The 23,316-nt window shown below is 49.0% G+C and overlaps 11 protein-coding genes across 11 annotated transcripts; 8 read left to right on the top strand and 3 right to left on the bottom strand.

Moving 5' to 3' along the window:
- Window positions 1–1,297: 1,297 nt before the first annotated feature.
- N7459_004870 (putative DnaJ domain protein (Mas5)) lies at window positions 1,298–3,125 on the top strand (the record flags this gene model as incomplete). The annotated part of the gene is made up of 5 exons (XM_056944054.1): window positions 1,298–1,323; window positions 1,399–1,688; window positions 1,759–1,817; window positions 1,876–2,522; window positions 2,576–3,125. 5 exons carry the CDS (start codon window positions 1,298–1,300, stop codon window positions 3,123–3,125), a joined length of 1,572 nt encoding a protein of 523 aa, XP_056800937.1.
- Window positions 3,126–3,789: 664 nt separating this feature from the next.
- On the top strand, window positions 3,790–5,854 carry N7459_004869 (IlvD/Edd family dehydratase; the record flags this gene model as incomplete). Its single annotated transcript, XM_056944053.1, has 3 exons — window positions 3,790–4,365; window positions 4,428–4,582; window positions 4,639–5,854. The coding sequence occupies 3 exons, from the start codon at window positions 3,790–3,792 to the stop codon at window positions 5,852–5,854; spliced, it is 1,947 nt and encodes a 648-aa protein (XP_056800936.1).
- Window positions 5,855–6,287: 433 nt separating this feature from the next.
- N7459_004868 (uncharacterized protein) lies at window positions 6,288–8,234 on the top strand (the record flags this gene model as incomplete). Its single annotated transcript, XM_056944052.1, has 1 exon — window positions 6,288–8,234. One exon carries the CDS (start codon window positions 6,288–6,290, stop codon window positions 8,232–8,234), a length of 1,947 nt encoding a protein of 648 aa, XP_056800935.1.
- Window positions 8,235–9,453: 1,219 nt separating this feature from the next.
- N7459_004867 (uncharacterized protein) lies at window positions 9,454–10,515 on the top strand (the record flags this gene model as incomplete). Its single annotated transcript, XM_056944051.1, has 3 exons — window positions 9,454–9,932; window positions 9,998–10,247; window positions 10,315–10,515. 3 exons carry the CDS (start codon window positions 9,454–9,456, stop codon window positions 10,513–10,515), a joined length of 930 nt encoding a protein of 309 aa, XP_056800934.1.
- A 615-nt stretch (window positions 10,516–11,130) lies between these two features.
- On the top strand, window positions 11,131–12,558 carry N7459_004866 (uncharacterized protein; the record flags this gene model as incomplete). The annotated part of the gene is made up of 3 exons (XM_056944050.1): window positions 11,131–12,130; window positions 12,201–12,314; window positions 12,479–12,558. The coding sequence occupies 3 exons, from the start codon at window positions 11,131–11,133 to the stop codon at window positions 12,556–12,558; spliced, it is 1,194 nt and encodes a 397-aa protein (XP_056800933.1).
- A 1,207-nt stretch (window positions 12,559–13,765) lies between these two features.
- N7459_004865 (uncharacterized protein) lies at window positions 13,766–14,030 on the top strand (the record flags this gene model as incomplete). Its single annotated transcript, XM_056944049.1, has 2 exons — window positions 13,766–13,832; window positions 13,906–14,030. 2 exons carry the CDS (start codon window positions 13,766–13,768, stop codon window positions 14,028–14,030), a joined length of 192 nt encoding a protein of 63 aa, XP_056800932.1.
- Window positions 14,031–14,295: 265 nt separating this feature from the next.
- Window positions 14,296–14,755, top strand: N7459_004864 (uncharacterized protein; the record flags this gene model as incomplete). Its single annotated transcript, XM_056944048.1, has 2 exons — window positions 14,296–14,302; window positions 14,382–14,755. Coding segments are annotated over 2 exons (381 nt in total), but the record flags the coding sequence as incomplete, so codon positions are not given.
- Window positions 14,756–15,289: 534 nt separating this feature from the next.
- On the bottom strand, window positions 15,290–15,822 carry N7459_004863 (uncharacterized protein; the record flags this gene model as incomplete). The annotated part of the gene is made up of 2 exons (XM_056944047.1): window positions 15,290–15,578; window positions 15,770–15,822. The coding sequence occupies 2 exons, from the start codon at window positions 15,820–15,822 to the stop codon at window positions 15,290–15,292; spliced, it is 342 nt and encodes a 113-aa protein (XP_056800930.1).
- Window positions 15,823–17,394: 1,572 nt separating this feature from the next.
- N7459_004862 (RTA1 domain-containing protein) lies at window positions 17,395–18,490 on the bottom strand (the record flags this gene model as incomplete). Its single annotated transcript, XM_056944046.1, has 2 exons — window positions 17,395–18,257; window positions 18,328–18,490. 2 exons carry the CDS (start codon window positions 18,488–18,490, stop codon window positions 17,395–17,397), a joined length of 1,026 nt encoding a protein of 341 aa, XP_056800929.1.
- Window positions 18,491–21,456: 2,966 nt separating this feature from the next.
- Window positions 21,457–21,957, top strand: N7459_004861 (uncharacterized protein; the record flags this gene model as incomplete). Its single annotated transcript, XM_056944045.1, has 1 exon — window positions 21,457–21,957. The coding sequence occupies one exon, from the start codon at window positions 21,457–21,459 to the stop codon at window positions 21,955–21,957; it is 501 nt and encodes a 166-aa protein (XP_056800928.1).
- A 772-nt stretch (window positions 21,958–22,729) lies between these two features.
- On the bottom strand, window positions 22,730–23,312 carry N7459_004860 (acyl-CoA thioesterase; the record flags this gene model as incomplete). The annotated part of the gene is made up of 2 exons (XM_056944044.1): window positions 22,730–23,180; window positions 23,233–23,312. The coding sequence occupies 2 exons, from the start codon at window positions 23,310–23,312 to the stop codon at window positions 22,730–22,732; spliced, it is 531 nt and encodes a 176-aa protein (XP_056800927.1).
- Between the last annotated feature and the right edge of the window lie 4 nt (window positions 23,313–23,316).

Here is a 23,316-nt window from a genome sequence, read left to right as displayed (position 1 = left end):
TTGATTGTGCGTTCAACAATTGAAGAGCTGGAAGAGGAGCGGTTCAGAATGGGCTCTACCCTTTTCATTGGATAATTCATCTTGATCGTTGCCGCATTGACTGTAAGGAATTGATGAACCATTCTCAGCCTTTTTTTCTTTGTCAGGATGTGGCTTCGGCACAAGTTTTGTCTTCGCACACCACGGAGACTTACAGTTCATAACGATCAGTGCTTCCGCCATTGGCGGGATACTTTTCTTTTGCCACCCTTCTTCTTCGGTGGTGTACCTTCACACTTTCACGGCCTTTGGAACAACTCCTCGGTTAAAACCGGTTAGAAGACCGGTTAGAAGACAGGTTAGACCAACAAGCGGCCTCTGGGGCATCCCAATATCTCCTTGTGAGGGCTGGAAAAGCCCTTCTCACAAGGCTGGAGAACTATCCAGGCCTCTTCCGAGGTGTATGTGCGACAGTTGCCCATGGCCAATTCGCAGTGCTTTACAAGATTGTGTTTGGCTTGCAGCAACCACAAGTTATCGGAATAGTCTAGTGTTGCTTGTTATATCAACTCTTCGGGATGGGATTAAGCCCTCAAGGAGATTTTGTGACTCGCAAATCGGCACGGACATGAGGCTAATATTACAGCGAGAGGCCAGACCTTTGACTTGGTCTACATAACATCCTGATAGATGGCGGGGGAGGGGGTGGTCCTTGAAGTTGGTGTATCTGAGCCCTTCGGGCAGCTCAGAAACGACGCACGTTGGTGGTATTCAAATTCTAAAGGCGCAACAAAACTCATTGCTTTGATACGTACCAAACAAACCCAATTTTGGTCAGTAGATATTGAGGTTTGGTCGAGTTAAATGGGAACACCCGGACGAGTGTTGATAAAACGATTTAGTGCACCCAAAACGCGCGTTGAAAACAATACTGTTTACGTGGCACCATTAGTCCTGGACTTTGAGATTCTGGGGCGTCGTCCGCCCCGCCATAGCTATGAACAGAATATCGTGCTCAACGACCATTACCTCCGCTACATATGTGCTCATACAGTCACAAAGTATCAGGCTAGATGGATGGGGCCAATTCCTCCAAACAATACAAATGGATCTACGCTCGAGCAATCCAGGACTTTGAGCAAGTGACTTCCTTGTTTCCTTCATCCCAGGCACCTTAGGAATTTCGCCACAAAAGGCATATCCTTTCTTTTTATATCATGAATGGCGTGCTGTTCAGCCAACACTTAGATTCCCCCTCAAGAAACGGAAAAAGGTTTCACAGTATTTTATCATCTATTGTATCCCTCAGAATTAGACCATGTATCACAAGTATCGTGCCAGAGAGTAAGGAAGATTTCTGAATTGGGTCGATAATACTGCCCCAGGTTGTCACATAACTAGCCGTATCTGTCAGATTAGCGGAGGTTCGGCGGCTCCGCGCGAAGCTTCGGGACAAAATTTCGACCTGCGCCTCCGCTTGATCAACACCTCTCATTCACACCTCTCTTACCCGTCACTCTCTTCTTCGGTTGTGAATCTTGCTGGCAAGAAGTTTGAGACTTGCTTAATTGCCTGCCTCGACCAGTCTCGCTCGATCGGGGCCACCTTTACCCAGTACGAATCCTCACTTGACCGCTTTGCTTCGCGTCACCGTTTTGACCTCGGACTGACTGGAACTGCAGTGGCTGAAGTTGAAGTCGACCTCTACGGTATGCGAACTCTTTACAAGCAGTATGCACAACTATGGACTTGATCTAATACTATTTTTTTCTGCTACAGAGGTCCTCGAGACCCACCGAGGCGCGACCAAGGACGAGATTCGTCAGGCGTATCGCAAGGTAAGAATCATATCTGACAACACCCTTGCAGCTGAGATACTGACTTGGTTTGGATTAGGCTGCTCTGGCCAACCACCCCGACAAAGTTCCCGAAGACGAGCGCCCTACGGCCGAAATCAAGTTCAAGTCCGTACAGGAGGCATATGAAATTCTTTACGATGACGACAAGCGGCACATCTACGACACACATGGCATGTCTGCATTCAACGGCTCTGGTGAGCCTGGAATGGGTGGATTCGGGGCTGGACCCGACATAGATGACCTGCTGGCTCAGATGTTCGGTGGTATGGGTGGCATGGGTGGGATGCCGGGCATGGGAGGCATGCCAGGCGGTGTTCCACCGCGCGGAGCTCGGCCTCGCAAAAGCCCGGACGAGGAGCAAGACTATGAAATCAGCCTGGAAGACATGTACAAGGGAAAGACGGTCAAGTTCGCCAGCGTCAAGAACGTCATCTGCAGCCTGTGCAAGGGTAAGGGTGGTAAGGAGAAGGCGACCCCGAAGAAGTGCTCTACCTGTGATGGCAACGGATACAAGGAGGTTTTGAAGAACATGGGTGCCTTCATCACCAGGGGTACAGCACCTTGTGGTGTGTGCAACGGACAGGGTTCGTTCTTTAGCCCCAAGGACAAGTGTAAGAAGTGCAAGGGAAAGAAAACGGGTGAGGCAAAGAAGATCCTGGAGCTCTATATTCCCCCGGGCTCACGGTAAGGCCTCCTCATCATCTCTCATCCGAATGGGTTACTTACAGCAATCTCAGGGAGGGCGAAAAGATTGTCTTGGAAGGCGAAGCGGACCAAGTGCCCGACCAGGAGCCTGGCAACATTGTGTTCCGCCTGGTGCAGGAAGAGCACCCGGTCTTCGAGCGAGCCGGTGCCGACCTGCGTGCATCCATCGAAGTCACGCTGGCCGAGGCCTTGACCGGATTCTCGCGTGTTGTGCTGAAGCACCTGGATGGACGCGGCATTGAGATCAAGCACCCTGCGGGTCGAGTGCTTTCGCCCGGGCAGGTCCTGACGGTTCATGGAGAAGGTATGCCAATCAAGCGCAGTGACTCCCGGGGTGATCTGTACCTGGCCGTCGACGTGAAATTCCCCGACGAGCAGTGGAAACCTACCCCGGCGGCGATGGAGAAACTGCAAGAGCTACTCCCCAAGCCCGACCCGCCTATCACTGCGACCACCGTGGACGAGGTTGAGTACGACCCTCATGGCAACATGGAAGAATTTGGTGCCCGAGATGCCCACGGCGGCTCTGCTTGGATGGATGACGACGAGGATGATGAGCCAGCGCAGTGCGCGACTCAATAGACTGGAAAAGGTTTCTTGCTCGTTTGGCATGGAAGGCGTTCGGGGTTCGCATTTCCCTGTGGCTTTTTGAGTATTCCTTTTTTTTTGGGTCATGGACATCTCCCTTCCACGATCATGATAGTACAAAGATTTCTGCTAGAATATGATACTGTTCGCTCGCATTTCCTTTCATCGCCGGTGGGGTGCGTGTGGATACACATCTCGAAGTGTGGAGTGGCGTTGATGGACAGCGTGTGCACGATGACGCATTTGCTATAGACATGCACGGTAGCATCTTTGTAGGCGCAGGGTGCAAATTGATATTCTGCAGAATGCTCTTTCTGTCTTCAGACTCGACGAGGAGATGTGTTCTCCAGTCTCCGAGGCCACAGTGCCTCCGTTCCAACCACTATATGCGGAGTAAGATGGGCCATCCGGCCAGCGTGGGATACCGGACCAACTCCGTGGCGGCTCCGGCTTTTTCGTCGCGAGTCTCGGGCTGCCCTCGGTTTCTCTTATTATTCACGGCGTGCGCCTTGCATATCCGAGATCAGCTCTGTGTATTAGAGACGAGACGGATCCATCAATCCTGACATGCACCCGACTCTTCTTTCCCGGATTTATTTCAATTGCCGCATCCCACTCCCCCCGCCATCATTCGCCTTTGCGCACCGCTGCTCCGGTTATGCCGTGCAACCCCCAAGCCTCCTGCGAGGGCTGCTCATGCAGCGGAAGCTCACAGCCCGTTAACATCGAAGACTGCGAGAGCGAGCTACTCGCCTTGCGCAAGCGCACCCACGAATTGGAAAAGACCCTCGCCGGGTTCAAAGATGGACTCGTGCTCCCTCGACAGGGCCGCAAGTTGCGGTCTTCACGCTGGTTCAATAGCACTGACTCGGGCATGACTGCCTTGTATATCGAGCGTTATTTGAACTACGGGATGACGCGTGAGGAGCTCATGTCAGGGAAACCTGTGATTGGTATTGCGCAGTCCGGATCGGATATCGCGCCGTGCAACCGGCATCACTTGGAGCTGGCGAAGCGGGTGCGCGAGGGCATCCGGAGCGCCGGTGGTATTGCGTTCGAGTTTCCTACGCATCCTATCCAGGAGAGCTCGCGCCGGCCGACGGCTTGCTTGGATCGCAACTTGGCGTATCTGGGATTGGTCGAGATTCTACATGCGTATCCGCTGGATGGAGTTGTCCTTCTAACTGGGTGCGATAAGACAACACCGGCTGCGCTCATGGCGGCAGCTACTGTGGTGGGTACTCCGTTCGATCAGAAATGTGGTATTTCTCACTAACTAATCATGCGATCCAATAGAATATCCCTGCGATTTGCCTCAATGTCGGCCCAATGCTCAACGGATATGTGAAGGATGAGTTGGCAGGGTCGGGAATGGTGCTCTGGAAAGGAAGAGAAATGTTTGCAGCTGGTGAAATCAACCGTGAAGAGTTCATCGACTACGTGTCTCGGGGGTAGGGTTCTATTCCTTATGTGAAACGCCCAACAGAAGCTGATTTCGCCATCATAGTGCACCCTCTGCTGGCCACTGCAATACAATGGGTACTGCGTCCACCATGAATGCGCTCGCAGAAGCACTGGGAATGGCACTGCCAGGCTCGGCAGCCATCCCGGCTCCATACCGTGAACGGAGCATGTGCGCCTATGAGACCGGCGAGCGTATCGTTGAGATGGTTCATGCAGACCGCAAACCAAGTGATATCATGACTCGCGAAGCTTTTGAGAATGTCATCGTCACTAATACCGCCATTGGTGGTAGCACGAATGCCCCGATTCATATCAATGCTATCGCTAAGCATATTGGCGTGCATCTCTCACTCAATGACTGGGACAATCTGGGGTTCCATATTCCGCTACTCCTCAATATGCAGCCAGCTGGTGAGTTTTTGGGCGAGGAGTACTTCCGTGCTGGCGGACTGCCTGCCATCATGGTGGAGTTGTTGGATGCTGGTAAACTACGTCCACATGCATTGACATGCACTGGCACCACAATTGAATCCAATATTCGCGGGAAACAGACTTGGAACCGACAGGTTATTCGAGCTTACAATGACCCACTCATGCAGGATGCAGGATTCTTGCACTTGCAAGGCACTTTGTTTAACTCGGCCATAATGAAGACCTGCGTGATATCCCCAGCCTTTCGGAAGAAGTTCCTCGAGAACCCGAAAGACCTCAATGCCTTCGAGGGAGCGGTCGCTGTTTTTGACGGACCAGAAGACTACCACAAACGCCTAGACGACCCGGCAACCCCGATCGATGAAACTACGATTTTGGTAATGCGTGGCGCTGGCCCGCTAGGCTATCCAGGCGCCGCAGAGGTGGTCAATATGCACCCACCAGCCAGCCTGCTTCGCAAAGGTATCAACTCACTCCCCTGCATTGGCGATGGCCGCCAGTCGGGAACTTCGGGCTCGCCGTCGATTTTGAATGCAAGCCCTGAAGCTGCAGCGGGTGGCAATCTTTCGCTTCTCCGCGACGGCGACCGTCTACGTGTAGATCTGAACGAGCGTCGCGTCGACATTCTAATGGACACCGAGGAGATCGAGCACCGGCGTGTCGATCTCAAGTCTCGCGGTGGATATGCTGGCCCCGAGAACCAAACCCCATGGCAAGAAATTTTCCGCCGCGAGACCGATCAGCTCAGTGAGGGCATGGTTCTACGCGAGGCCGTCAAATACCAGCGCGTTGCGCAGCGGTGGGAAGAACCTAGGCACAATCATTAATGGTAAGATTGCCATGGGCATTTGGGACCAAAATGACTTTATATTACTATACCTTAGCTAAATCCACGATTTAAGTGTTAAATATGAGAATCCCAAATATATACTGGCTTCGTTTCCGCCGTTGTGGTGCGAAATTATCTGTTCCTGGGGCAAGGATTTTCGCGTTATTGTATCCCACGCCTGCTCATGGTATAGCCTGTCTCAAGAGTCAAATTGTTTCTGAACATCAGCCCACATTCTTGTGAATTGATGCTGAAAATTAGTCCCTGATAGATTACAGCCTTGTGGCCCAATTCTCGGCGGAGAGATTGGCCAGGTGGTGGGGGCCGAATCCTACTTCCCTTCGACTTCACTCCCTTGAACATGGCTGGGTAAACACCTCCATAGCGACAGAATGTCACTCAGATCGCTTCCGCCAGAGGTTTTTGGGCTCATGGTTACAGCCCTCGCTGATGATCACCCTCCAAGCCTTTTGAGTCTCGCCCTCACCAGCAAGACGTATTTCACATGGTGTCTCCCAGCTGTCAAGTCGCTCTTCTACCACGACATCAGGCTCTCACTTGACGCTCGAGAGGGGTTCGAAAAGGTGACGAAGGCCCTTATCGATAAAATTCAACGTACGGAGGATTTCAGACACATCCGTCGGCTTATCATTGTCGATATCGACGAGGATGGGGTCTCGCACGAGGAATGGTGCCCTCCCAAAGTCTCAGACCTCAAGTGCATACATGCCTACAATGGCCCACATGAGAGATACGACAGTCAGTATGCGTACTTGTCTCCTCCAGTCAGTTACCAAGGTTACCCACAGTATTCTGTTCCTCGGGGTTCGGAACCAAGTCCTACGGAGACCTTGTGGACGCCTGTGGTCAACTTGATCAAGAAGCTTCCAGCATTGACCGATATCATCTACCGCTGTGCTTCAAAGTTCCCACTAGTCTTGCTCGAAGCGCTGCATTCGGAACTTCCTCGTTGTAGAATTCATATGCACTCGTTTTGGCTGGTCGAGGATCATCCTGCCATAGACCCTCGAGCATTCGAGTTGGCTTCATTACCATGTCTGCATAGCATCGCCGTCAGATGGCCTGTGACTACCGTGACTAAACCGACTGACAATCACTCCTCGGTGAACGTAGAAGAAGACGCTTTCCTACGTGTACTGGGACTTGCACCGAATTTGAAAGAGGTCTATGCTCATTGCCCAATGCCAGCACCCGACCAACCGGCTGCCATATCACCTCGGAAGAAAGAGAACAAGGAATGTGTCCCTCTCGGCTCCCTGAAAACACTTCGCATCATGGCTCATGGGCCTATATGTGGCACGATACTCGGAGAATGGTCCCAATACACCGATTTTTCTGTTCTGCAAGCTCTCGAGCTTGACTCAAATGTCGACCATGGATTTTTCAAATATTGGTCTGGGCTGGAGCTATCCTTTCCGTCGTTGAAGACTTTAAGATTGGATATCGATACCGATCACGCCGGCAGAAGAACTGCGGAGTTCTATCAAACGGTATCCCGTGTTCTACAAAGCCTGCCACCATTGTCCGAACTACAACTGATCGGGTGGCACTCCCTTGTTTCTGTGGAGTCCATTACGAAAACTCACGGTGCCTGCCTACGCAAGCTCTGTTTAGTGAGCACCCTCTGGCAGTGTCTGACCGAGAGAGAAATCCTGCATCTGGGAGAATATTGTCCATTACTAGAAGACCTGGCCGGTTACATTCGACGCACCCAGGGCGACGAAAGAGAAGTTGCCTTATACAGAGCATTAGGGACCATACGACGACTCAAACATCTACATCTAGGTCTGGAAGTCTCGCCGATGGATCTATGCCGACAGGAGGATATCCTAGCATTGCCAGGCCAGTTATCGGATTTTGAACCTTCCGAGCCTCCAATTGATCCATCATTTGACGAGTTTGACTACGAATACACCGAAAGAAACCTGATGACGACATACCGAGCCCGGAATGGTCATATCAAGAAGATGATCATCAATTCCACCGTCGATGAGAATCTCATTCGCGCTATGTTCCAAGTCATCTCCTCAGCCAAGCCCCCGGATTCGCTACTTCTAGAAACCCTCATCCTGGAGGTCACAGGAACCAGTGGCAACGACAAGAAGCTGTGGAGGCTGATAGATCTATTTGCTTCGGACTGGCACATCGAACGCAATATCACTCATGGTCGCCGCCAGGAATTGACAGCCACTGAGCGTGGTGGGTGTTCTTTGGCATACAACGAGGAAATCAGAGAAGAAAATCTGGACCCGTGGCTGGAGAGAATTTTCCGGCGTATCTGGCCGGCAATGAACGAACAGCAACCCGGTTTATGGTGGCGTACTCGCCATAGTTTTCCCCTTGCGATCGATCCCTGAGTCTTTTGGTTTCTCGGGGGGGGGGGGGGGGGGACAAGAGAAAAAAAGGATGATTGGTCAACTTCTATGACATAATCAGCAGGAGAGAGGGTGACAGATTTGCACTCGAAGAAGAGGATTAGGGCGGAGTGCAAAAACCGTGCATTAGGAGAGGGGGGAAGGAAAAGAAACCTACGGACAGAAGCTATCTACACATCGCGCCGGGGGTTGCGTCACGGCTCAAGCGTCCGCCATCAAATAACAGCTTCATCCCTTGGCTCATCATGCACACGACCTACTGGAAGTGTAGGTAGTTGAAAACATTCGGACTTTTACATCTGATATCCTAATCAGGCGATGCCCCTTAGGCCTGAGCCAATATACAAAATCAAACCCGGCGATTTGACAGCTGGTATTGAAATTATGCACCTTTCAGGGTTTGTACGGGAAGAGCCTCAGCAGGCAACCAAATATGGAACTTGGTTCCGCTTTCAAGCTATGACATCCACCCCAGTTGACCTCCCAGAGCCGAAACCTAAGTCATAAAAGGATTCAGGCCTGCTTCAGACGGCTTTAGGCGGCAGTTCACCCACCTGGATATTCTTCACCCGAAGACCGCCTAAAGGTGCAGGAAGACCTCGGCAGGGCCGGCCCGCGCGGGTTACCCGCCAAGAGCCCATTTTGGTATAATTTTCTGAGTTAGGACATGCCAAGGCGCATAGTTAGTTAGTTAACTAGTTATGTAGCCATATATACCTGTATTGTCATGCTCTAAAATATTTCTCGAGCTTATTAAATTACCTATTATGATATATTCAACACCAAGATACCCTAAGAGCACATAGTTAGCCCTGAGCGTTGAATGATGACGTTGTGAAATATTGCATTTAGTATGGTGTTTTGGGGTGGCCAGATCGGCTGGGAACTAACTACGTTAGTGCAGGAGAGGATAATAAGCGAATCTTATGCTAGTGCGGATATTTGTTCGATACGTTGGATCTCAGATATCCAACGGTGATCGTCAGTTGGACTTGGATATTCAAGTGATATCCAAGTCGTCGGCAGTCTAACCAAATAGAAATTTATCTCAATATCGATTCTGTCTTCTGATGTAGGTTGAGAAGTTACCATGGTAAATTAAAGTTGGGCCCAGCAAATGACAGGAAAATGAGACAACACTTACCACCGCGTTCCCTTCTTCCATCACCCATATTTCCTACCCCTCACAACTCAATACGTTATGTCCGTACGCAATACTATCTGGCGTCTTGCTGGAGGCCTTACGGGGCGCAGTCGAGAGGAGAAGAGGGCTACCGTCCAGAACGCCCTGCGCGACTTATTTCAGAAGCTTGAGACGGCTACTCAACTGTCTTTTGGCGAGGGCGACATGATCGAACTTGACCTCCATTTCTTCGACCCAGACACAGAGCTTTCTCAGCCTGCTCGGAATCAGTTCTTTCGTCCGTGGCCCCTGTCCAAATTGAGGGAGCATGAAAAGAACCTCGAGATCAAGGAAGCCAAGGACAGGCTCGAGACGATGGAATCGATTATGGAAGCGGATAACCTGGGGCTTCCTGTGCCAGTCACGGACGGTAATATCTGGCGGAAATTACGGCACATATCCTGTCGTCTAGTTTGCGAAATGGAAGTGTTCCCACGCCAAGGAACTGAAGGGAATCGCCAGCCTCTTACGAGGCTCACTCATTGGCGATATACTGAGTTCGTCCCTATTATAACTATTCCACACGATTTAGTGATATCTAACTAACAATTTCTACTTCCAGTGGTTTACCTTTTGACGAAGATTTACGGTCCGAGTTCGTCCGGGTATGGGACTATGGCAACAAATCTCCTCGCTGGTCCTGCGACCACTCTTGGACCCTTGCTCGTGATAAGCCGCACGTAAAGTTGTGCATGTACAATGGAGTTACTGCGGACCCACAGCATATTCTTAGAGGCGAACTGCTCTCTATCGTTGCTATTATGCTCACACGCCTACGAATGGAGAAGCTAAAGAAGCATGTCACCATCCCTGTAAGTTCAAAAATAAACTCTACGGTCTAATTAAGGCCTCGCTGACCAGTTCTACTATTCTCTCTAGGTCATGCTCTGTTCGTTCGTGGCTCCGTGTTCTGGCAGGATCCTCCTAGCTCATTTTGACGGTGCGAGGTTGGTTATCCAACAGTCCCCGCTATACCCATTTCATGTGAAGGATGACGGTGCTATGCTTTTGTTTACGCGGTATCTTGCAAGTGATGTGGGCCCGGATGGTGCAACCAAATCCCTCGAGTCCGATACATAGGCTGTGCTCGGGTGATTGGGGTGAGTGCGCCATATACCGGGTGAGAGAGAGTGAGAATTACCCTCGGTCGCGCGACCCTCCGCACTAACCCCTTCAGCTGAAGAAGAGCAAAATCTCATTGGTCTCAATGCCTCCTCTGAAACAATTAATCTCTTGGCATCTGCATATCGCCACGGTTGGAAGTGTTATCCCACCACACTTTTATACTAATCGTGTTTGATTTCGATCCATACGGAAATGTATGTGGCTTATGACGCTTTGCATGGGCGTTGGCCTGGAACCGATATAATCCCTCTGGGCTATCTCTCCTGGAAAGTTGACTGTGCAAAGCTATGGTGCATGGCCGCTCAGTTGCTGAGAGACTCCAATTAGAATCCAGAGAGTAGAGACAAATGAAAAGCCTCCGTTCGAGATGGTTAGAGCGTGATGCCGATGTGGCTCGGTTTGATTCGTTGGACAAGCCCAAGGCGTAATCCCAACGAGGCGGAGCAATCATCTGACCCAACATACATACCATGGCCATCATCAAAAAGTATTCTTAACCTACACCTATTCCTTACGCGCAATCTAGTCTTTATTACCAATAAGCTCGTTGGTTTGAAAATTAGCCCCAGCATGGACAACGCTGTTGACGACCTTACCGAGACGCTCGGACAGGCTAGTTTGGGTGATGGGGGTCAGGACCCTGAGCAGCTCCTCTTCAAGCCTCCCTCGGGTAGTGAAGTCTCGAAATCTTTGGATGAAATCCCCGCCTACCTTTTCCGTGTGGTCTCGCCTCAGTCCGCTGGAGAGACAAACGGTATATGGGCTCGTTCAGAATCTGCCCGTCAGCGAACAGTCTCCTCTACGAAGGATATCTTCTCGTTCAAACGTGTTAGTGATCAGCAAACCAAAGCTTTCGAGCTCAACGTGCACCTGCAATGGTATAACAGTGATTACCCCGCCGTCGAGGACAATTTCGTATCCTGGACTAGCTCATTGCTCTTCGCAATTCAATACATCTACTACCGACTCCATCACGACATTCCTCGGCCTTGTATCAACGACATTAAGCTGTATATCATCGAGACAGCTCTTTTCCAGAGGGGAACCTTCATACGAGACTTGGATTTGATTAAGCATTTTCGCGAATTCGACCGCGAGAAAGGTCCACGATATTGGAACCTGAAAAGTCTGCACTCACTTCGCACCAGGAGGAGCTTTTATTTTGGTGAATATCTTTCACAGGGATCACTTAAAATCGAAAACAATTTTCGGGTGATACCTGCGAGCATCTTGTTTGACCATAATCGATTATGTCGTCTTCAGCCTGCTTTCATCAATCTCTTCGTACCTCCACCGCAAAACGCTACAAAATTGGCAAACGCTGTGATAGACCTTCGCAAAGATATCTGGTCATCCAATCTGCCAGCGCTTTCTTCAGTGAAGATGTCGGACCGCTTAGCAGTTACCAAAGAAATCTTGGACAACATAAGCATACATGATTTGGACCATCGCTGGAGGTTCGCTCTTGGTATATACTTCGCAGCACTTATCGGTCCTATCCCTGCAACAGGAAGCCACATAGGAAATGAGAGTTCATTCTTTGAATATTTCCAATCTACATTTTGGGCCGGTAAGTTATATTTTGGACAGGGCCGATGAGAAGGCCTGACTAAATGGGTACTTATCATTTGTTTATATAGGCCAAAAGCCGTTTGACTTCAATTTCGTCGCACCAAATACGATGCCAGAGCTGAAGCATGCCCGAAAACTTCTTTTTGAAACTAGAAATTACTTTCAGTTGAAAGAGGCACTCAGTAAGCTAATGCAACAATTTAATACCTCCTTCCATAACCAAATAGACTTAGTCTAACGATTCGTCTATATATAGGAAGCGGCACTCATTTAAGGACGATAAAAAATAATCTGCCGTCCGGACAAAGGGATCGATCCATGGATGAATCTTTAATCAACCATGTAGTACCCGCCTCAGCTACGAAACCGGATCTGTGGCAACGCGCTTTTGATGAACTTGAGCCAGAAAAACAACAACTTATCTAGTCTATATCAATACCAAAATCAAACAAAGATATCGACTTCAGTGATGTGAGCGCTAATCCTGACGCCGTGTTCAAAGGCACTCAATGATGTTGTCGAATCCGTGACGACCCAATATAAAATCGACAAAGGAAAATCAAGTGCCAAGAAAGAGCCACTTTCGATGCTGGTCACCAGCTCATCGCTTTTCAAAGAAATAAGACCCAGTAATGAAGTAAATAAAGTCATGAATCTACTGCGTATTCTGGGTGAGCGTCGGTCTCCTGAATCCACAAGGCCTGGACAGCTTGGACCAACAGCCTATTTCAAGGCCACTTCAAGAGCAGCATAGTCAAGTAAAGTAGTGTTTTGTATAAGCCACGTTGATATGTTGGATGAAGGATAGTTTATGAAGTATTTTAGTCCATCCCCAGAGAATCTCTTGAGGAGATATAGGCTTTTGGGCTTAGATTTCTTTACCACCACTATAAACTTATCTGCAAAATCGCACCCGTAAAACGGTCTTCAGGGTCTTCTAAGGTGATTCATTCCGAAGGATCGGGCCAGGTTTTCTACCTAATTCAAGAATACCTAGAAGGGTCAGATCACGTAGATAACTCGCCCTTTTGGCGGGCGCTAGTTAGTGAATCATTTCTATCCCCTCTTAAGTGGCGATTGAGACCAGGACGGATCTAAGCGGGCATAATACCTGGCGCTTGCGTATATCTAGTCGAAGTTTGCCTATACCCGTTTCTCTGATAGGGAATATCGAAGTGGTTTACTCGGTTTTCCATTTTCTGGGGGATTTTCGAGGGCTAGTATAATGACAACTCTAGGAAATCTTGTCAAGTTATATAGCAAGTCAAGGTAACACAATTTATTTCAACCACAGATATCCTAGTCAAGAGATAGTATGGGTCGTCCCCGTCACTATGTAGCAGCACTCAGCTATTCGGGGTTCTGGTCGCCGGCAATCCGCCGCGAGTAATTAAATAAGTCCCGACGAAGACAACTACGCGTTTCATTTACGACTACCAAAACAGATCCCTGCAACCACCAGAACAGCTGCTTGTGCGATTACTGAAACGTATATTCACCTGACCACCCTTGAAATCTCTCGAGTGGATTCCTACAGCCACTAGAAAGGCTAACCCAGCTTCGATAAAGGGCAGTTTACTCTTAACATATATATAATAGAACAAGAAAAGATCCCCTCCACTATCAATCAACCATGCAGCGGGTCCTGTTCACTGAAGGTGAACTTATCCAAGCCAGGGAACGACGACTAAAGTATCATGGTACCGCCCGAGTCAAACTCAGATATTGATTTTAATAGCCCAGAAGACAAATTCCTGGACTAAAAGAATATAGAACGATTGCGCAATATATTTCGAAGATCATATTGCCAGCAATTTGAGGTCGCTAACTATGTACCTAGTGCTATGTCCCGCCAGGTATTAAAGGATGCTATACAAACTGCTGGCCTTCCTGCTTGAGCGCTTCTTCTATGTACGGCAAAGGATATGCCTATATTTGAATTTTCAAAGGGTCAACTGACAGCAAAGGGTATAAAGGGATTCACCCTTAGTGGTGGAACCTTTTTTGTTTCTACTGGTCTTACTTTGGGAAGCGGTTGCTCCTAAAACCAAGAGCTCGATGAGGACTGGGGGCGAGAAAGGCTGGAGCAAGAATATGGATTGCTAGCGTTGCATATGGAAGGCACTATCGAATATACTCTTTCAATAGAAACATTGGAAGAAGATGCCGAGTATTATGAAGAGCCTGAATGGAATGATCTTTTGTCTAACTCTTTTCTCAGAGAAACGAGGGAGGGAATTGAGTCCAAGGAGCCTATAACATAACACGAATATCGGGGAACAAGATCCGAGCTCCGTGCCTGAATGTTGATACTTATAGCAAAGAGGATGGACGAAATGTTGCGTGGATCCAGGCCAATCAGACCGGTTTAGTCTCATTCTTCAATCAGAATGACGACAAATCAGCATGTACTCTGAATAATGGCCTTACGACCGGCAGCTGGTGTAAAACCTCAGAATCCGGGCCTACCACCTCGAGTATTCCATTATATGCTCCGGCTCTATCTATGAGCTCATCATCAGCCATGGATTCTTCTGCGGATACCACGCTGGCCGCCTTTTGGTTTCTAGATGAATTCAGAGAGGGTACTGAGCGACAAGTGGGATTTTGGGATACCTTGAGGGTTTTTCTTTTGATTATGAGATTTTTCGCTCTTATGTTTACTGCTATTGAAACATATTCATATTTGTTAATTGCATCTCTTTTTATGCTTGCAGAGTAGAGAACCTCCAAGCTCAATTACAAGGGGGATTCAATACAGAGCTTACCAAAAAGCGAGGCTAGGGCTATAGGCCTCGTGCTTTCTGAAATACGCAGGTCGCCGACAGATTACGTAGGAGTCGGATAGTCAGCTCATCTTACCGACTCCATTCATATCAGGAATTATAAATGTCGAATAGCTAGTGGGCTTTACAGTGATATTTTGGTAGTTTTTGATACTTGAAAATGCAAGCAGTGTATTGGATTATAATATGCTAGCTCTCCTACCACATCGACTGAATTTTGGGATCAGATCTACATGTGATTTTCTGCAAATTTATTGCTATATAACATCATTTTATTATCTTTCGGAATAAGGCACTTAGCATTTTTGACTTCTCGTCAAATTAGCGCTTTTCAAACATGACCGGCGTCTTTTCAGGAAGAGTAATCTAAGCTACCTTTCCTTCCTTCGCAGCCTCTTGTTCAGACTTGCATCAGGCTTTCTTTCTGCCTTGCGCTTCTTCACAGCCCGTTTCTCAGTCTTTGCCTTAGACTCCTTTCCTTGCTTAGAGCTTTTGTTAAATTTGACTTTTCCTTCAGCTGCGACAGTATGCTCCGCATTGGTCTTCCAGGCTGAAATGGTGTTTGGAGAATATTCCGAAATTTTAGGTGTGATTCGATTCTTAACAGTTGCCTTCTGCTTCCCTTGCTGTAGACACAAGTTGGTCGGCGTGCTGATTTGGCTGACAAGAGAGTATAAGAGAGCCACCAGCAATAGTTGTGGCAAAAGACTAGGTATAAGTAAGAACACCATAATCAACGGGACTAAGCAAGTGGTGTTACTGGAAGTGGCCTAGATGGTATCGTAAGCGATGATGCAATGAAGATGAGGAACAGCATATCATGCCGAACCTTATGCACTGTACGATCATACTGTTCAATAGAACAGATATTGTTCTCCGGAGCCATCGCAAACTCCAACTCCATTTTCTTTGCTTTTTTCCCTGTTGATCTCCACTTCGTTTGAAACGCAGTTGATCCGAAAAGTTTCATCCAGTCGTCACTTCTGTCACTCGGCCATAGCTCGTATAAAAACCCGTCACTTTCTTTGACCATTGGATGGCATATCATGATTTTTTGAATAGCTTGTCCACCGAATAACCCTTTAACGATGGGTTCTTCAATAATTTGGTAGTAAGATAGACCCGACGGATTAAACCGCTCTGGAGGAGGAGGAGTAAGAAGTGTGACCTTTTCACCTTGCGCTATGCACCAAGCGAAGATTGCGGAGGCGCCATGAATATAGCTTCTCCATTTTTCAGTTCCCATTTTCAACTTCAAACATTCTGCATGGTCTTGGTCCATTAATGGACCCATTGCAGTTGTTAGGGTCTGTAGGCGATGACGATCAGCCCATTCTTGGGCTTTGTCACGCAAGATGCCACTCCAGAGGACTTGACCGTTAGGAATCCAAATATCAGATTGAAAGCGCTCCAGGATCTGAATGGCTTCCTGTATGGACATATATCGGCTCACTGATTCGATGAGTCGCGCCTGAGCTGAGTGAGGGTTCAAAGGCCGTTGAATACTGCGTTTTCGAACCATTAGTCTGATTAAGTGAAAAATTATCAGTACAGAAATGTCGTTGAATACTCCAAAAGCTCTTAAGGCCATGGGCATAAAGCAAATATCTATATCAAGAATACTGTGAATCATCTCGCTTTAGCAAAAATCGATGATGTCATGACTTTTAAAAAGTTCGTTAACTAAAGGCTAAAATCCATGTAAGATAGGAACTTTGAAATCACTTACATGTCATAACTGATCAATATGGAACGGCTCAATTCTGCGCAGAAAGAAGTTATAAGCTGGAAACTATGACTTATGCAGCATTTGTATGGGGTTGTGACGGTGCGCAGCCATCCGGCAGCGATTCGGTATCGAACTGCCGATTGAAGACCCCGAAGGATGCGCTGTGTAGTATGTATTTATTAAGCTTATTTAGAAATACTACAGAAAAAAGATTAGTGGATCGCTACTAAAATAAGGATAAAACCTAGCCTATCTGAATACTATCTAGATAAATATAATTTACTATATTTCTAGTAGTATACATAGATCCTAGATAGTAAGTGTTAGGACCGGCTCCGCGAGGCGGTCCGATGAGATGATAAAAGGATTAGAGTGAAGAAACCAATGACTCGATTCTGAGTGTAAACTAATCGCTAGAGTGCTATCTGCTATCTCTGTGTGCGCAGGGGTGTTAATCTCTACGCGGGTACAGCGGCCCATATAGACCATAGAGACCATGTGTGCGGTCCCTGCGAGGGCCGGGGTCGTAACAATTTATCAACATGGTTTTCCGTATATCATCCGTGATTCAAATCTCTTGGCTTGAGAATCTCGTGCTTGTCCCATCCCATTTTAAATTTGAGCTATGCTTCAGTGGCATTCCATAGTTTCACTGGATAGATGGTAGTAACCATGTATCGTCTCAGAATCTTATGATGCTGGTCAAGACGTCCAGAACCCCAGCCTCAATACACAATCACAATCATGTTAGACGTTGCCATAGGCTCTGCCGTACGAATTGCCGTAACCGTAACCGTTGCCGTAAGGGTTGCCGTTAGCATTGACCTGAACGTTGCTGGAAGCGTTGCTCGGGACGTTGCTAGACGTGCTGACATAGGGCTTTCCCGCAGCAAGATTGTAGCTGTCGCCATAAGGACTGCCATAGTGGGTAGTATTCTCCTTGCCGTAGGAGTCATACTTGCCATTCAGGCGAGCCTTTGTATCGGCAGCATACCAGAAGAAGCTGATCAACATGAACACGGCCATGAGAGCGACGTCCAAGGCATACCCGGGCCACTCGTGTGTCTGGAAATAACCCGTCGTCCCGGTCTTGTACTCCACCAGACGGTAAGCATTCCGCACCGTGATCAGAACCGCGGCGGCATAGATCGTGAACAGCATCACATGCAAATGCAGAGTCGGGTCGACTGTTCTGGCAATAGCCGATTTGGAGACCCGTATGTGGAAGACCAAGGCACAGAGCGCAAATATGCAAAAGAAGCCCACTTGCAGCCCCAGACCAGCGAGGATGATGTTTTCTGCCATGTTCATCTTCTGGGAGACGTCACTGGCGGTCGACTTGACCAGACTGGCAATGATGCAACCAGCGACAGCTTGGATGAAGAAGCAGAGGATGTCGCCGAGAACGAAGATCTTGGTGATCCAGTTGATGCGGATGAATGAGAGCTCCGGGTGTCCTGAGACGCGGATGAGGCGTCCAAGGAACATGTAAACGCCGGCTGTGAAGAGAATGGGCGCAAGAAGAATGAGGACATATTGTATGATGTACGGCTTAGTCTCATCTGGGTGGTAGTGAGACCTGGTTCGTGCTGCCAGAGCCAGAACTTCGACTGTTTGCATCAATCTCATATTAGCAGGAAGATCTTTCAAGATGATCCAAATCACCAGAGGGTCACGTACAGATTCCTCCAATGAGTATTGCGAAGCCGAACCACTGCTGAGTGGCTATCATTTTCCATAAGTGTAGCAGGCAGAGGACGACGAAAACAATCGCCAAAACAACGGCGACGATCTGGTTGGGCACATAGTAGATGTACAGATTGTCATCTGCTGAGGACGACATGATGTGTGAAGCTCGTGATGAAATGAATCTCGTTGAGTGGTATTCAAACTCTTGTGAACTGGGACCTGCTCCTATATAAGCTCATTCTGGATGAACCGTGCTCAGGATAGCCCCCAGGAGGAGCTGAAAGCAGAAATGCCAGAAATTTTGATGATTGGCTATAATGAGCCGCAGTCTTATCCACGATCCTGCCTGCACTCCTGTGAGTCGTGATGCCCACATGGCTTGGAAGCACCCGCGGAATCATAGCACGCAAATTTGTTGTTTCAGGGGCTGTATAGCAAGGCGGAATTGTAAAAGCGCTCGTGGCTGTTCAACTTTAAGGGATTCTAAGTCGGACGGCCCCATCGCACTAAACTCCAGAGGGAGGTCCGTACCGAGAGAGCCCGATTTCATTGGCCTGGCGATGTATATGCGGCTACCACAGCCCCCAAATATCGACGGACCCAGATCGATATTTAATCGGGGCCTTTTGAATGGCGTGTCTTTGATCTCGTGCACCATCAAGCGCTCGCTCGACGCCTCTCGTCGGGACTTCCGAAACTCGCGATGCACGGCCCGGTCCTCCGCGGTTCAATGCCGGATGCACTTCTTCTTTGGTCTCGGTATGGTCGCGACCGGTCATTTTCAGCAGACGGCGAGTGAATCTCCGTTGTTGGTGTCTGTCTGAGAACTCGGGGCGAAGTGGGCGATGGCGAAGGATGGGGAACGAGGAAGAATGCAGAGAAGTACAAGTTGAGTTGATGAAGTGTGCCGTCCACTTGTTCCAATCGATCGATCCAGTAGAGCTATAGAAGTAACGAGAGATATTAGAAAATTGTCTCGACCAGACTTATTGGGACCTTCATGAACACGATGAACAGGAAGAATTGCAATACGAAGAACTTTCCAAAAAGAGCATTCTACCATCTCGTCAATCTCATCGCCCTTTGTCTCTTCTCTCTTCCCCTTCATCTTCCAAACACACGCCTACCAGATCTGGGCTTCTCCAAAAGATCACAATGCCTCTTCAGAAGGCCACACTTTCTCCGTCCGATTAGTTATATACTCTTATCATGCATAGAAGTGACGTTCCCGTTTTGCATTGCGCCTCTACTCGCTTTGATCATTCTCCTGGCGATGCCAGCCGCCCTGGGATTCGCCAATCTTCACTTCCTTTACAAAACTCGTCAAATCTGACGTCCCCAAGAAGATAACACGAGCTTTGTCCAAGGGGGAGCCAGATTCAACTCACGCGGCTACTCGACCAGAGATCTAGACGTAAACTGTCTTCAGATCGAGACTGCCATTCTGAAGGATATACTGCATATTCGACAGTTAGAATTAGCATAGCTCTGTTAACACTTGTCTGGCTTGTGCATCTCGCGCTTGCCAAGGCTGTCGTCCCTCGTACATCACGGCTTGTGGAAGCGGGTATAGACTGAGAGCAGCAGAGATTCGTGTCACGGAAGCGTCCCACAAGATTGAACTAGGGAGGCATCCTATATGACCGCTCATATGTTCTTTTCAATTTCTATCCTCTGATGTGACCTGCCAGTCGACCAACAAGACGGTGAGCTCAAGTTCTGCGCTCCCAAAATCGCACGACCTGCATGATCGCAAAGCAGGGATGGAAATGTCGTCACCAGGGCTGGGCCCTGGTGGAGAGTAGAAAAACAAAAATAAAAGCGCAGCGTACGAGACCTACAATCTTGCTGTAGTAGTGGTTAGTCATAATATTATTCCTGCGGAAGTATGAGTGAAAAAAAAATCTGCTGCCTATATAGCCGAACGTAGTAATAATAATAATGTGCCAAGGGGCCCGAAGCGCTTAGTACTAAAGAGAAACCGCGCACATAAGGCTGAACCACGCGAGCTGCGCCACAGCAAGTCCTTCGATGCACGCCAAGTGGTGAGCTGGCCTGACACGGGAAGACCGACGATCTTTCTGAAACTGCTGCCATGTCCGAGATAGCAATCTAGGACGCAAATCACCAGTCTCTGGCCACGGAAAACAGAAAGGAAAACTACTCCAATCTGGGCATCAATGAGATATATAATACTAGCACGGCAAGGTAGCAATGAAAAAAAAAAAAAAAAAAAAAAAAAAAAAAAAAAAACTCAACAATACGAGCTTCCAGGTTAGGCGTTAGTATTGGTAGGATGGTAGGATTTCCCCCGGGGCCGTGGCAACAAGCTCGGGAAGCTAACCCTTCCCGCTAACTTTTTCGTGCGGGAAAACGCATCCCACACATCATTCTTGCCCTTCCCTTCCCCCATAAGTCCTCCCCTTATAACCACCATGGCCACCTTCCTCCAGTCAAATGCTTCGTTGCTAGCATGCGCCCCCGTTAAGCAATAACACCCTGCTCACCTGCGTGTTACCGCCCTACGCTGCCCAGCCCGACTCTTCCCCCAATTTTACCTGATTCGCCCCGGACACCGTGGTTATCTGCCCCGAATCCCAGGGCCAAAGCTCTCGCCCCCCTCGTCGGAAGAAGCTGCAAGCTTATCACGACTCTTCCCGACTCACGCAAACCGAAGGACGGGTGCTCACCGCAACGATAACGACGCCTCCTCTCATCTTTGCGGTCTGACTGGTCTGACGGCGCTGTTCGACATTTCCCGACCAGTCCTTACCTCGGACCAAGGCCCGTGCTGGCTGCTATCACCTAACCCATCTTCTTTGTGTTAAAAGAGTGCACTCTTCCCAGGGTTCTTCACCGAGCTTCTCTGTCCAAGAGCCGAAGACCCTGCTCATTTCCATCTCGACTTCGATTTCGCCTGTTTGATCTCGATATTTGTCACCATGAACGTCCACTTATAACACCCGCTCCTCCCTTGGGATCTTGTACTGCACTTTCAGCGTTGTTTCCATACCCACCTCATTTTGATATTTTGATACCTTTCGAGACTTTTCCGTCTCTTGCGGTCCACGGACACATCCTCCGTGCGTCTCCTGCGAACTCCTCTCGGCATCCCCGACCATGGCTCCCAACCTTTTCCTCTGCCTGCGTACCCTCTGCTGTCCCACCTACTGGTTTCAGCGCGGTGATCGCATCGACGGCAATGTCAACCGAGAGCAACACTGGGAAACTCCGGTCCCGGGAATCTACCAGTTCTTCCCTGGCCGAGGCTGGCACCTCGTCCACCGGGATGGATTCGAACACGACGAAAAGGTCCCCGCCGCCCTGGTGTACTGTCGCATCCTCCACCGCTACATGTTCGAGTCTGAACTCGAAGACCGCTGCCGCTGGTTCACAGCTCCCTTGCACAAGGGTGGTCGCCCTGAGAAGTTGCGCTTCTTCCTTCTGGATGACGGTATTCACTGGGTTGCCGGCTGGGATGCCCAGGGTCGCTTCATTCCGGGCCCCTACCCCAAGTGGTGGCTCGACGAGGACGGCGAAACCATGCGCCGCGGCGTCTCTCCTCCAACGAGTGCTAGCGTGTCTCGATGCAGCAGCATCATTGCTGGCAAGCTTGATTGAATCACTTTCTTGCAGCTCCATCAGGGAGACTGTCACACACAACTTGGATTTCGATAGCGATGGTTCACCACACGCACCCTTCTGTTAGCGCTGATGTTTCTTGTTTTGGGAAGCGTTCGAGCGTATTTCTTGATTTCCAAAACTGTGCTCAACATTGCGTTATGACTGGTGCTCTCGATCGGAATCATATGGTGTTTCTCTTTTATTGGGTTTCGGTTGCGATACGATAGATTTGGTTAGATTTGGTTTCATTGGGGCACCTTGGATGATCTGCGACGGCGCACGGTTTGCGTCCTTTCGGTTTCATTGGGCAACTCCATAATAGAATGTTTAATACGGAGATCAAGAACAGTCTCAGATATTCATTCAGGCTGATTACTTTTAAAGCCCTGGCTTCGATAAATGGCAATGTAAATTATCTGACCGATGGCCTCTACAGGTCAGCCCCCGGGCTGTCTAGACCTACAGCAGTTTCCCGGCCCACCATATATGCGCCATGGCACAATTGACCCAGTACTCACTTCGTCCCGATTACTCGCTGGTGACTGGGCCTACTAATAATAATGATCAAATAATTGAAGTAGATAATCGTACCTTGTACAGCATTGCATATGCTAGCTGTCCCAATTGGCCCGAATCAAAATGTGGACATAGAAGCTTTCAAATTGTGGCGCATGCACTGGGGCTCCAGATGATTGGGACAGGTGCAAGCTTTGGGTATAATCAGAATTTAAAATCTGCACTGTACTCCTTGGCCGACCCATGCGTCGACCTATAGCTTTGAATCCGGGCTGCTAAGGAGCCTCTCCAGCCCTCGCCGCACCCGGCCGTCCATTCCCCCCTTACCGACCCGCATAGTCTCTCGCAGAACAAACACATGGATATTGGTGCCGACCATCTTGACATCCTCTTCGCCTTTGCGGAACACCCCAACCTCCCAAGTGACGCTGGACGTGCCCAGTTTGGCGACTCGCAAGCCCACCTCCAGCACATCGGGGAAGGCGACGGAGCCGAAGTAATCTGCGTGGGTGGAGACAATGAGGCCTATCTGCTCAGTGCTCGCGTTCAGATTGGATGGCTGTCCATCGGGGCTCTTGGGCGTCGGGTTGTTGACGCTGAAGGGATTCATGCCGCAATGCTCGATGAGATAGGCATTGGCGATGGCGTCGAAGAGGACTGTGTAGACGGTGTTATTCAGATGGGCGTACATATCATTGTCGAACCTGGTCAGTGGCGTTAGCTGGAATCGGTGTTGGTTCTGCTCGCGGCGTTTACCATCTTGTCTGGTGGACTTGGTGATAGCCATAGTCACTGCGTTTGCGGCGCTTCTTTGCCTCGTATTCTGGGGGTGCCATAACG

Source organism: Penicillium hispanicum, assembly GCF_028827665.1.
Source record: "Penicillium hispanicum strain IBT 35686 chromosome Unknown utg000004l_segment0_segment0, whole genome shotgun sequence".
Taxonomy (NCBI): Eukaryota; Fungi; Ascomycota; class Eurotiomycetes; order Eurotiales; family Aspergillaceae; genus Penicillium; species Penicillium hispanicum.
Note: the sequence above shows the minus strand (reverse complement) of the source record. Positions and strands in the feature narration are given on the sequence as shown.